At 41.4% G+C, this 13,605-nt stretch overlaps 1 protein-coding gene across 3 annotated transcripts in view; it reads right to left on the reverse strand.

Annotated features, from left to right (window-relative positions):
• Nucleotides 1-1,694: 1,694 nt before the first annotated feature.
• The window catches only part of LOC146718182 (protein MTSS 2-like), a 76,867-nt gene continuing 64,956 nt past the window's right edge, over nucleotides 1,695-13,605 (reverse strand). For 2 of the 3 annotated variants that reach the window (XM_085432477.1, XM_085432405.1), the window contains exons 11-14: nucleotides 13,352-13,426; nucleotides 9,765-9,947; nucleotides 7,334-7,499; nucleotides 1,695-6,796 (exon numbers count right to left, since the gene is read on the reverse strand). In XM_085432477.1, coding sequence (XP_085288603.1) covers nucleotides 5,928-6,796; nucleotides 7,334-7,499; nucleotides 9,765-9,947; nucleotides 13,352-13,426 — 1,293 coding nt within the window. In that variant the 3' untranslated portion in view covers nucleotides 1,695-5,927. Of the gene's footprint in view, nucleotides 6,797-7,333; nucleotides 7,500-9,764; nucleotides 9,948-10,399; nucleotides 10,556-13,351; nucleotides 13,427-13,605 lie in introns of all 3 variants that reach the window. The other variant, XM_085432540.1, reaches the window with a different exon arrangement.

Raw genomic sequence — 13,605 nt, forward strand, 5'->3', positions numbered from 1 at the left:
TCTATGCAGCCTCGTGCTAATCATTGAAAAGTATATAGCTTTCTAGTTTTTAGGGCTTGTTGTGCAGTATTTTAAGTATACACAGTATTTTTAAGTACTGTGCATGTTTTTAAGTGTGTGCATTACTAAAGAAGCTTGCACATTAACCTTGATGGAAAACAAGAAAGCTAATATAAAGTAAACTGTGGTAATATCATTGACTGAGCCAAATTATGAAATTAACAGAAGAGGAGATTGTTCTATATGTTAGTCCTGTTTCTAATATGTCCACAAGTGTTTCCATCTATGCGCGCATGCCTGCATGCATGTGTGTCTATGTGCCTTTGTATGTTTCTGCAGCAGCCACTCCGTTTGAAGGTGGGCCCACACTGAACAACACATACACTCGTAAACTTACACTGTAGCACAGTTATTCCAGCTTGTTCAGTTAGTTACACAGTTAATTTAGAATTTTAAAAACATTATTATTTAGTATGATATTTCTTGTGCTGTAAACTGGGTATTTTAAAGGAAAATAGCAGTGTTGTGTCTTTTAGTCATCTTAACCATTCAACCTTTTACTGTGTGCCTTTAGGCTGCCGTGATCTCATTCAATTTGAAAAACTCAGAGGTTTTAGAATACTGGTCTGATCCCAAGTTGTTATTTATAATTTGAGTGCTTGTTCTCCAGGGCATTATTAAAACTTTATTAAAGGAATAACTTCCTGTAGATAACTGGCAGTTTATTCCTTAGTTTTCATTTCATTCAATAAATGAAAAATAGTCAGCTTCTCATACTCAGAAAATCACACCCACTGGAGAAGAAAACAATCATAGCCTCAACATGCAACTTTTGCAGGACTTTAGAATATTTCATGGCTCTAGGGCTCCGTTTCTCAGAAAGCGATTAAGTCTGGTGCTAGACTAGAACCTTTTTCAGTGGCAAAGTTTTCTATTAATCTGGGACTTTACACACACTTAGCTGATCTTATTCAATCCCTCTCCGTGAGAGGACTGCTGCTAGTTGGATGAGTGTGATTGTTTATGCCTGAGTTTGCTGAGTGTCGCATCAAGCTGCAGCTTGGTTGTTATACTGTATTTTTATTGTTTGCTGATTATTGCACAACACAACAACATTTTGTTTCAGCCTGTGTATGTCTGTAAACACCATGTAAAAACATGGTATTACAGAATAAACCTTCTTGAATCTTGGCTAGGCTTCTCACAACTCTGGGAAACTTTTAGAACATTACAGGAAGTAGTATCTTGTCAAACACTAAACAAAAGGAGCCTGGTTCTGTTGGAGTTTTCTTCTTTTAAAAGGGAGTTTTTAAATGTCCTACTGCTGCCAAGTGCCTCCTCGTAAGGAATCTTTGGATTGCTAGTTTTTTTCCCCCTATTATAGAATCTTTACATTATATATAGCATGTAATATAAAGTGCCTCGAGATAGCTGAATTAATAATCCTAATGAAATTGTAAATTTTCCTACTGAGTGACCAAGCCTTGCATAGCTTTATTAGGTTAATGCCTACAGTAACGTCATGCTGCACACTGAGTTTCAGGATCCCAGAGTTTTCCCATTCTTCCTAACGCCTCACATTTTATTACTTTTATCTAGCAGGGTTGGATAATTAGACAAATATACTGACAATAAATAAATCTTAATATGGAAGTCTTGGTTCCGATCTCCATTTTGGAGTTAGGCGATTCTGCTGCAAAATTCTGCAAATATATCTACAGTACCCAGTTGTTGGACTCATCGTAACCACCTGAAAAATTAAACATACTACCCAACACTAACACCCAGTTTTACCATTTGAATGGCTCAGTGTTTTGGTTTGGCAGCTTATTAAACCATTTGGTGGTGCATGACACCTCACAGCAGCTTTTAGGCAAGGTCAATTTTCAAAGTCAGTGAGGATGATACACCATTTTCTTCTCCAGTGTGTATTATTTATTCTGTCTCTTTAAAGATATCTGAACTCCAAATAACACCATTAGAGCTGTGTAGTGTGAAATAACTTTAAGGTGGACAAAACAAGTATCCTAGTCTACAAAACAATGGTATTCTCCTTTATCATACCCACAGTGGATCATGATTGTGAATGCACATACATGCACTACCCCTGTATTGCTTTCCTGTTGTTTAAAGAGGAAATATCACCCAGTTGTACAGGAACAATGCTCTGACATTGCAATAGTTTAAGCAAATCAGACACAGTTGGATGCCATCCTTCACCATGTCATACATTCAGGTATACAGATTCATGGACATGGTGACCTTGACAGGTGGTTTAGGAGAAACTCTTTTTCACTTTTCTCACTCAGAACATGTTTTTTTTTTCCCCTTTCAACTTCTAAGATTCAGAGTCAGATTTATCACACAGCATCCACATGTAACAACAAATGCACAGTTTGCTGTTGACAGAACATTAAAACATCCCCTATTTGATGCACTGTTGCAAACTTCAACAAAAAAAAATGGTGTGCTTGCAGAGGGTGCCTATGTTAAAAACATCTGTTCTCCAACTCTTTATATTAAATAATTCTAAAGAAGCCACAAATGTGCCTGGAACAATTTTCTATTCAAGGCAAAAAAAATAAATAAAATAAGTTGACAAAAAGAGTATATAGGAGAGTGGATGTCGCAGGCTATGTTCAGGTCACTGCTAAAAGAGCATACAGACATGTTGATGAAGAGTTCACTAGCCTAAAGATCAACAGCCAAACAAGGACACACTCACTCTCGGCCCACACGTCCTGCATCCGTATGTTACACAGCTTAGTAGTTTGTGTTACAACTGGAGTTTTTTCTTTTTTTCTTTTTTTACATTAATTAAAGTTAAGACAAAACATTCAAACAGTACTGTAGAAGAAAAAAAAACAACTAAATATTCCATGTAATATTTTCTAACAAACCTTTATACCAAATCTGTGCGCCTGATTCTCTTTAACAAGTACAGCACATACAGTACATATTGTATGAACAGGCAGTGAAATGCTCATTTCACACATCTTTTCCTCTCTGTCAACTTGCAAAGTTAAATATTCCCACGTCTTTGTCATCAGCGAGCCGGCTTCACCATTTCTTGCATCTTAATGTTCATAAAAGTTTCTTTCACACAGCCATATCCTGAGCTGAACTGGGGCGGCCTTTTTGTGTTCAGACACCAGCGTTGTGTCTCACTGCTGGGAATACATTCATTTTATGTGACTGAATAAATGTGGGGCTAAATAATTATGTTGCATGTGATTGAGCCAATTTAAAACCAGCTGGCCAAAGAATCTGAAAAATTTAGGTTAGATTACATTACTTGTTACAGTCCTCCAGTACTTGTACTGGATTTGAGAATGGTGGCTTTCAATAGCTTCAAAGGCAGTCTCACCTTACACCCTGTGCAGAAGTCCAACTTTCAATCGAAGACTTGGGCAACAGCAAAACTTTCAGGAACTTGCGGGCAGCTAAGAAAACTTTTACGCATAATAACCACTTTGACAAATTTACTCCCCCTGCACTAGGCAACTTCATCCTGTCTCTTATTTGAAGAGTTGAAAATGATCTCAAGTCTCTTGATCTGTCAAGACTATAAACATGTAGACCTCCAAATTGTTGAATAGCAATTTTAATGCTATTGTTTAGTTTCAAACAATAATCCCTCACTCTCTACCAAAATAAAGAACTAAGAACTAATGTCAAAAATTGTCAGCTACAAGCTGGACATGTCTCCGAGTGTTTTATTACATCTGTGCTATGTGTGCTATGCTGTTTGATTAAAATCTTTGTTTTATTTAGAAAGGACAACATACAGAGTAAATCTAAGGCAAAAGAGTATTGTTCAGCTTTGTTCAAGGCTTTACTTTGTGTGGCCACAATGTAAAAAAAGACACAATATTTACAGGTGAGACGATATTTTTTAGATAAGCAGCTGTCATTGAAGATTTGGACAGTGAAAAATACAGCCCTAATTTTTGATACTGGTTAAGTATTAAAAGGCAAATATCCAAGTAAAAGTGTTTGATTTTGTTCTCGACCACAGGTGTGTTTATAGTTTTGATTGTATTGGCCCAATTTTTGACATTTTCGCCTCTCTACAATAACATAATACAGGAAAACCGAATTTCAACTGTTAAACTCACAGTGGAAAAAGTTTTATTCTGAAAAGCTGTTTTTATTAGGTTTTTTAAAGGTCTGTGTCCACAGTAGAAACTCAATCAAACCTACATTCCCCTCTGATGCTATGAGGCAGAAGTTTCAGTGACAGAAAAATAAAACTGGCAGGAAAGTATGGATCTGCTTCATACAGTCTGACCTGTCTATACTGTGCTTTTTTTTTCATTATGTGACCAGTCCTTTAAATGCCAGTGCAGCCACAGCATTAAAAACTTCAGTGCTCTTCACGATCCACAACAAGCAATAGCTTGTATGGCCCTGACACTTTCTTATCCCATCTCATTCGACCAATCTCCCAAATCAACCAGTCTTTCTCACTTGCTCTTTGTCCCTCCCTGTCTTCTTCTGCTTCTTCTTTCACAAATTAAATAATTCCCCCCTGGATACCATCTCGCTCACTTTCACACTCCCTATCATACAGTATGACTAAAACAACACCTACTGGCTATTGTACATATTACCTATCCCCTATCAAAGTGCTTACAGTTTTCCTTCCCCCCCCCCAGACTTTTGTAATCCATTTCATTCACCAGAAAGAGACAGGGACAGAGAGAGACACACGCCAAAACCGGCTAGGCATGAATTCACAGTCGATGTGTAATTTAGCATTCCTGATGATTGCCTGAATGTGACAAAGGAGAATCTACAATCCTCCATCGAGCCGCTTCTTCGAAACAAGAAAATAAAACACATTTATTGCTCCATTTCTGATTTAACATTTTCTCTCTGGTTCTAGAAAATATATATGAATATATCTATACGCCTGGAGTACGTCTTGTAACTTCTCGTACAGCGGTAACAAGGTAAATGACGTCACAATATAAACAAGAAAATACACGCACAACACACAGGAGAAAAAGCCCTGCCCTCATTGGGTAACCAGCTGTCCTGCAGCAGAGCTCTACCCACCCTCCTCGCACACATACACACAATTAGTCACACGTAGACACACACTCATGTTTTACATTTGCCCACATGCACACCCATGAATGCACGCATTCACTACGCAGAGAGCGAGAGAGGGGGGAAGGGGGCACTAGCACGGTTCAATGCCAACAGTGGATATTTCCTTTTTTCCAAGATTCTTTTCATTAGGATGAACCAGAGAGGCCCTCTGGCTTGTTAGCTCCCCGTACTAATACCAAAGCTTCAGTTCAATGGGCTAATAAGTACAGTGTGTTGCTGCTGAGACAGCTTGGGTTCAAACCCAGCTGCTCACATGGCACTCTGAGTCCCCTCTCTCTCTCGTCCACACCAGCCCCTCGTTCAGTCATCAGTCTTTCATCTGGGATCAGACAGTCGGGTTAGTTGGAGAAGAGGATAGGGAAAGGTGTAAGTTGGCAAAACAGAACAGAACCCAGCGTTTCTCTCTTTCTTTGCCTCTTTTTTAAAAAATCATATCTGTTTTTTTTTTTTTGTCCTGTGAGTCTTTCCTTCCCTGGGTGAAGGTGTATAGAAGACAAACATGCGTCCAACACACACTAGTTATAGTGGCCTGCTAGGAGCCTGTCAATGTTCAGCATTTAACTTTTAACTGTCAGCATGGGTTAACATTATTATTGTTATTATTATCATTATATTATATATCATTACTCTAATGGTGTCTTTAAACTTTTTTTTGTGTATGTTTCTGCTTTCATTCGTCTTCTGTTATATTATAGCTTTCCCTACATGGTTAAGTTTTTGTGTATGTACTAGGTGGTTGGGTTGCATCACACCAACACCTGACTCCCTCTCGGTTGACAAGCATCATCCTCTTTCTGCTGTTCCTCCGATCACAATATACGGGGAGCTGAGCGGTCATTGGAGACGGTTTTGCGAAGACGGACTCCTCTCCTGATGGTGGTCAGCATGTCACCAGACCCTTCTGCCCCTTCGGTCCCTGTCTGAGTGTCAGTGGGGCCAGTTGGTGGTGGGGCTGGGTCATCAGGGAGGGCAGGGAAGGGAAACTGGCCCTCACCAAGGGCGTGTGCACTAGCTACCAGCTCGCCAATCTTCTCCACTAGGCTGTGCCGATTGGCTGCGATCATCTGATCTTCCTCTGATCCAGTGCCCGAGCCTGTTCCTATTGCAAGGCCCCCATGCTGCTGAGCATAGACCTCTAACGCAGCCCCTGATCCCCAGGCGGTGTTAGGCAGGCTGAGGCGCTTTGGTGATGCCTTCACATAATCAAGCGCTCCCTGTGAATCCTCAGCTCCAGTGAAGAACACACATTCCTCACTCCCCACACGGACAGGTACGCCACCAGCGTGCCCTCCACCTGCACCAGGTGAATGTGAGTCTCCAGGGACAGTGGGTGTTTTGACAGGCACGATGGGTGGTCGAATGGGGATGGGCCCCGCACTGGATAACGTGCGCCTCACGCCAGGTTTGGTAGAGGGGGTTCGGCGGATGGTGGCAGTCCCTGGAGTCCCTGCTCCACCTCCACCAGCTCCACCGGGCTGCCCTGGTATCCCATGAGCCCCTGGACCAAGAACGCCAGTGGGCAGGCCAGCTGTGCTGGCTGGCCTCTTGGTCTGGATCATTCGCCTGTAGTTCTGGGCAATATTAGAGTGGCGAGGAATTGTGGAGGACTTGTCAAACTCTGTCTGTCCATCTGGACCTTCGGCATCACCATTCACTGAGTAGCAGTCATAATCTGAACCTAATATGAGGAGAGCAGAGGGTAAAACAAAAAAAGGTATTCATGAGATTTTAGAGAAATGATTGAACTATATGTGCCAGAAACAGAGACAGAGGAAAGACAATGTTCTGTGGTCGCTTTATTAGATTAACACAGGGATAGCTACATCATTTTGGTAGAGCAAGCCAGCATGTGAGCACATTTAATATTTTTCAATTTTATCTTTATATTGTCATTTTCCAACTGCTGTCAGAGAAACTGTCAGAATACATCCATCATACACTTTAGCTGCTGCCTGGATGATTAAATGGATTCACTTAATCTGATTTTGGTAAAACTACACTCAATGGCAGGAGTGCTAGTGGGAGGAATACAATAAACTTCTGCAGAAGTTTTAAATATTGATATTTCCCCTAAAAAAACACCTTCCCTTAACAGGTTGCTTTTCCTGGAATGTTACAAAAATAAGATGATGAATGTGGCCAGGTGAAATGTAATATATGTGGGCACCGAATGAGATTAAATGCTGCCATAAAGAGTGTGGTAGATTAGTTTCACCTTGTGAAGGAATTGTGTCCTCTGAGCAGGATGGGGTTGTGGTCTCTGTGCTATATCCACTGGAGTACTGCAGGGAGTCTCTGTTGCTCTTCTGCTGCTCCATGCTGAGTCCCCTGGTAAGCACCATGGCCAGGTCACTGGCTGCTGGAGAAACCTCCTCTCCATGCTGAGAACATACAATGAAACACTGCACTGGAGTTTGAGCAACCCGCTGTTTGAAAACTAAACCCTAATCTACAAATTGAATAGAATAAAAAAGGTTTCTGGTCCTAAAATGCAGTAGCAAAAAGAAAAGAGTTTTGTTTTTTGTTTCATTTGTAAGCATCCACCTGAGAACCTGGAAGTGTTTTGCCTGTGCCGTACCTTGTGTTGACAAGGACACTTGTGTTCACAGCCTTTTGTAGACATATATAGGCTTTTTATGCTTTTTCTAAATTGACAACTAAGTCAAGTCTTTAGCTGACTGTCTCAGATGCATTCCACAGTGAATGATATATGAGCTGCTGAGGGCCATGTGACACATCAAACTTATTGGTAATGTCACAAGAAAAGCAATGGTGTGCTTGGTTTCAACGTAACTTTATTCTTTCATGAGTTATTTACAAGTTTCTCCTTGTTCACAGCCATTGACATGTCGAAGAGGTTAACACGTGAGGAGGAGATCGAAATTGCGTTGATATCTGGTGAACGCAGTAACCGGGTCATTGCAGCAGATTTCAATGCAAGACACCTTACGAGACCACCCATCTCCCATGCTACAGTTAGCAAACTGCTTGCTAAGTTTCGTGAAACTGGTTCAGTGTTGGATTTGCCAAAATGTGGACGCAAGAAAACTGTCACTAATGAAGAAACATCAGTGGCTGTCCTAGCTTCATTCAGCAGGAGCCCACAGCGTAGCACAGTCGAACATCCCTTCGGTGGATATTAGCTACTCACAAATGGCACCCTTACAAACTCCAGCTACTGCAGCATCTCAGCGAGGATGACCCAGATCGGCGCACAGAATTTGCAGAATGGGCAAAACAAAAATTGGAACAGGACCCTCAGTTCACGCTGAAGATTTTGTTCAGTGATGAGGCAAACTTTTATGTGAGTGGTGAAGTTAACAAACAAAACCACCGCTATTGGTCTGACACTAACCCACATTGGATGGATCCCTCCAAGACTGTTGGACCAACAAAAGTGATGGTTTAGTGTGGTATATGGGGTACGACGATAGTGGGTCCATTCTTCCATCCATCCATCCATCTTCATCCGCTTTATCCGAGACCGGGTCGCGGGGGCAGCAGCCTAAGCAAAGAGGCCCAGACCTCCCTCTCCCCAGCCACCTCCTCCAGCTTATCCGGGGGAACACCAAGGCGTTCCCAGGCCAGCCGAGAGATATAATCTCTCCAGCGTGTCCTGGGTCTGCCCCGGGGCCTCCTCCTGGTGGGACATGCCTGGAACACCTCACCCAGGAGGCGCCCAGGGGGCATCCTTGTCAGATGCCCGAACCACCTCAGCTGGCTCCTTTCGATGTGGAGCAGCAGCTGCTCTACTCTGAGCCCCTCCCGGATGGCCGAACTTCTCACCCTATCTCTAAGGGAGAGATAGGGTGGGTCCATTCTTCATCAATGGAAACCTCAAGGCCACGGGATATTTGAAATTGCTACATGATGATGTGTTTCCCTCTTTATGCACTGAAGCTGGCACGTTTCCTGAGTTTTTCCAGCAAGATGGTGCACCACCACATTATGGGTGCCAGGTCCGAGCATTCCTAGATGAACAGTTTCCTGGAAAGTGGATTGGTCGTCGTGGGCCAGTTGAATGGCCCCCAAGGTCTCCCGATCTGACCCGCTTAGACTTTTATTTTTGGGGTCATCTGAAGGCAATTGTCTATGGTGTGAAGATACGAGATGTGCAGCACCTGAAACTACGGATACTGGATGCCTGTGCTGGCATTTCTCCTGTGGCGTTGCTATCAGTGTGTGAAGAGTGGGAGAAGAGGGTTGCATTGACAATCCAACACAATGGGCAGCACATTGAACACATTTTATAAGTGGTCAGAAACTTGTAAATAACTCATGAAAGAATAAAGTTACATTGAAACCAAGGACACCATTGTTTTTCTTGTGACATTACCAATAAGTTTGATGTGTCACATGGCCCTCTTCCTATTGAAAAAACAAAAGTTGTATCCAAGATGGCCGACTTCTAAATGGCCACCATGGTCACCACCTATCTTGAGGAGTTTGCCCCCTCACATATACTAATGTGCCAAAAACAGGACTTTAATATCACCAACCATTCCCATTTTATTACGGTTTCATCCATATAAATGGCCCACCCTGTACTATAGGCCATACTTTATACATATTCATGCATTTGTACAGACGTACACACAAATTGCTATCTTCAGCCCGTGTTTCAGTATCATCAACTTCACTATTACCTTGGCAGCGATGTTAGCTGGCGTCATCCTGGCTCTCTGCCCATCATCAGGATGTGATGGCCCAGCATATCCCTGGGAGCCCGGTGATGCCTCACTCTCCCTCAGCCTATCAAGAGGTTCCCTTCTTCGCTGGACTGCCGCTGCAGCCACAGGCTGCTCATACTGACCTGCTTTGGACCAGTCCTGAAGAGGTGAGCGGAATTAATAAACAGGAAGTAGGTGGTAACATTAGCACACACGACTTGTCCACTATCCAGCAGTTTGATGCCCTTCATCTGAGTGCAGAAAGAGGGGGCCTTTATGGGTACATCAAGGACTGTGTGCAGGTCAGAATGTGTGGAACAGAGGCCTTTTCGAGTGTTAGAGAGCATGTATATGTTGATGACCTTTGACCCTGCTTGGTTTTGGTCAGTTACCAGTTGGCAGACTGTAAAACCAATGAGGCAGATGAAGCCAAATAAAATGCACACAAAGCAAGTGGGGATGAACACTTGCAATGAAGCAGTGCAATGTGGTTATGAATGAGTTAATCAGGTGATAAAAAGTAAAAGAAAATAAATTCTATGCATTAACTTGTTAAACAGAAACAGAAGAAAATGTGCAACTGAAGAAATGGAAGCGAATGGAGAACAAACCTTCCACATAGGAACCTTTGATGTGGGAGAGGAGGAGCTGGATCCAGGGGGGCGGTTATAGGGTGGGGACGCAGGAACAGGAAGAATGACAGAGAGAGGCCGGGTGGAGCCAGAGTGAAAAAGAGCGGGGCGGAAGGTAGCGAAGGACGAGCCAAACTGCGGGACGAGAGACACAGTCATGTCATCAGAGAATGGAAAAGCCACAGACATGAAGCAAGAGTGAGCGGGAGACAGGCAGACAGACATTATATATATATATATATATATATATATATATATATATATATATATATATATATATATATATATACATATACAGAGAGAGAGAGAGAGAGAGAGAGAGCCAGCTACTGGGCCACACACGACAACAAAAGCCAAACATGTGTACACACACACACCAAATTCTAAGAAACAGATAGACAATACAGCTGAAACCAAAATGGGCCTCTTGAAACACAATTAGTTACTGCTGCCATGCATCAAAATGACTCTATATGCAAGTTAAGTGTGATTAGAGTGGGACTAAGCCTCTACATCAACAAAGCCTACTTCTAATTTTTAGTCAGATACTGTATGTTTAACACGTTTATGTTGATGTATTTGTAGCAAAAATTCAGATTGATGAATTGTTGCACTTGTGCATCAGGTACCACAGAAGACTTGGGTAGTTCTGCATATTTGTGGGATTTGTACAGTGATCAAGGAAAGGCTTAAAGTAAAGGAGCTCAGGTAGAAATCACAGTAACTCTGCTTTTGTTGCATGTACATGGAGCTGTTGCACCATTTTCCCAAAGGTGCTGGATGTGGATACAGTGAGATGAGCTGATGAAACTGATCTAAAGGGTTTTAGATCAGTTTTAGGGGAGCAGGCAAATTTTAATTGTCTCGTGAGTTTTTAATGGAACGTGTCATGTGTCTAGTGTGTCTGCCTCAGATTCCATGATGATTTAATTAAGAACATCCAGAAATAACCAATACATGCAATGCACAGGAGAGACTGCAAGTCTGCCTCGTGATGCTTATGCTAAATCTTGTCAAGATAACCAGTGAAAGTGGGGCACACGGTCCAGCTTGACAATGTGTATCAGTCAAATTAGAGATGGATCACAGATGGTTGTGAACACGTCAAGGGAAAGAGAAGCAGTATATGCAAGCTGGTACGGAGGACAGATGCTGCTTAAGATCAGAAATGAATATTTATTTTGCCTTGCAAGCATGATTTATATAATGGTGTGCAAACTGGCTAAAGAATGTATAATGGAAGAGGAGGAGACAAGTTCCCAAACATAAATAAAACAAGTCTCTGATTTTGTAGAGCTTTATTTGGGTATGTCTCCATCAATTAAAAGCACAGAAGACCGGCGTTACATGCTCCTATTTTCAGTTGGTAAGCAGGGGAAGATGCAAATGGCTGTAAATCTTAAAGCCAACTTTGCAACTGGCACCAATGTGTAGGTGGTTTATGCTGAGGAAGATACAACTTTGCCCCATGTGCCTATGAAAACAGAGCTCTCCAATGCTAATTGCTGCAATGAACATTTTTTTAAATTGGAGAAAATGCATAAATTCAACCAAACCCTCGTGTCTCAAATACATTTGCCTCACTATTCTCTTGTGAGTAAGTGGGCGGTGTTTGATATGATGTTGCTTAATGGTACCACAAAGCTTTCTCTGCTGGAGAACACATCAAGGCCCCAGAGATTTAATACTGTCAGCTCTACACCAAGTTTGACTTACCATTCAGAAATCAAAGTCTCCTTCTGTTCTCGGAAATCCCTGAAAATCTTATAAACGTCCTGCTACCTTGATGAGTGTAACGTCTCATTTTAAACAGCATGTGTTGTGCGCTACCTTGTAATTCTGTATCAACAATGACTTTATACTACCACAATTATCACAGCTGTTTAAAAAATTGCTCAATCTTATATGAAATTACATTTTGTTGTTCTTGCCTGATGTCTCTGGAAAACACTACAGATAATATAGGTGTGAATCTGACGGGTGTTCAGTGGAAATCTGGTTGATTTGGACAAGATGAGGAAACTTGAAGTAAACTTAAATGAAGCAGAGCTTAATTTTTAATTTCAAGTAATTCATTTATCTTTCCCCCCCCCCCACCAATCATTAAGCTGTATTTGTAAATATATCCTAAACTGAGAGTTTAACTTAAGAATAAACCAGCACTGTCAGGGAAAACTAATCTCTCGACAGTGATGTCACAGACTGACCACAAGTATGATGTATGATTGTATGATTACTGTGTAAAAATCTTAAAGGACACACATTATGCTAACTAGAATAATTTTGTATGATCCACAGCTCACAATAATTCCTGTTTCTCTTATACTGGGCCTTCATTCCATCCTCCATGTGAAGCAAATCATTATAGCCCCCATCTCTTTAAGTTGGGCCCCGCTACTGGGACATAGACCCACTATATACTCAATGCTACATGTATGCACCATGCATACATAGCGTGAATATGAATAAGTATGAATAAGTATCAAGTGAAACTAACAGAAGAATAGTTATGTCTAACAATCATAACTAAGAATAATTTTTGAGGGTAAAAACAAACAAGAGTCTTTTGACACTATAAAAATCATCTAATTTTTTATTCATTTTTTCGGCTCTTTAATTGGAGCATGCCAGAGAAGGTTTGGGAGCCACTGCTTAAAGCTAATTTTCACACAAGGATGGGTCGTCTGTGTTTACAATGACAGCTGTGCATATTAGTGATATCCTCTCGCTCTGACATGATACAGAGGAGGAAGCTCTCAGAAACAGAGTGTTAGGAAAGTCTGAAGCCTGAGCTTTTGGCTCATAAGGACTACTTGTACACACACTGACCTTTATTTGTTAACTTTTTAGGACCACACTTTTATTGCTTTAATTTTTTTTATGCTGCATTTCAGACTGTCCATGTTATATATTATGAATAAGAATACTTACAGTGGTGGGGGAGCTGCATTCACTGACTGACTGGCATGTTTCTGAGGCCTCTGATGATGCTGAGCTGGATGATTTCTACACCAGGAAAGAAATAAGAGTGACACAAACCGATAAGAGTTTAGACCAAGAACCAAAACACATGTGTGAAACTTAATGTTTTTCATTAGATATCCAGTAATTAAATTCTATTCAAATATTTGTCCTTTGTTATTTTAAAGTTACACTGAAATGTTTAGTTTACCTGCTGGCTGTCC

This window comes from Copadichromis virginalis, linkage group LG1 (genome assembly GCF_057382275.1).
Source record: "Copadichromis virginalis isolate Kocher_CV1m ecotype Utaka linkage group LG1, C_Virginalis_male_GT1.1, whole genome shotgun sequence".
NCBI classification, from domain to species: Eukaryota; Metazoa; Chordata; class Actinopteri; order Cichliformes; family Cichlidae; genus Copadichromis; species Copadichromis virginalis.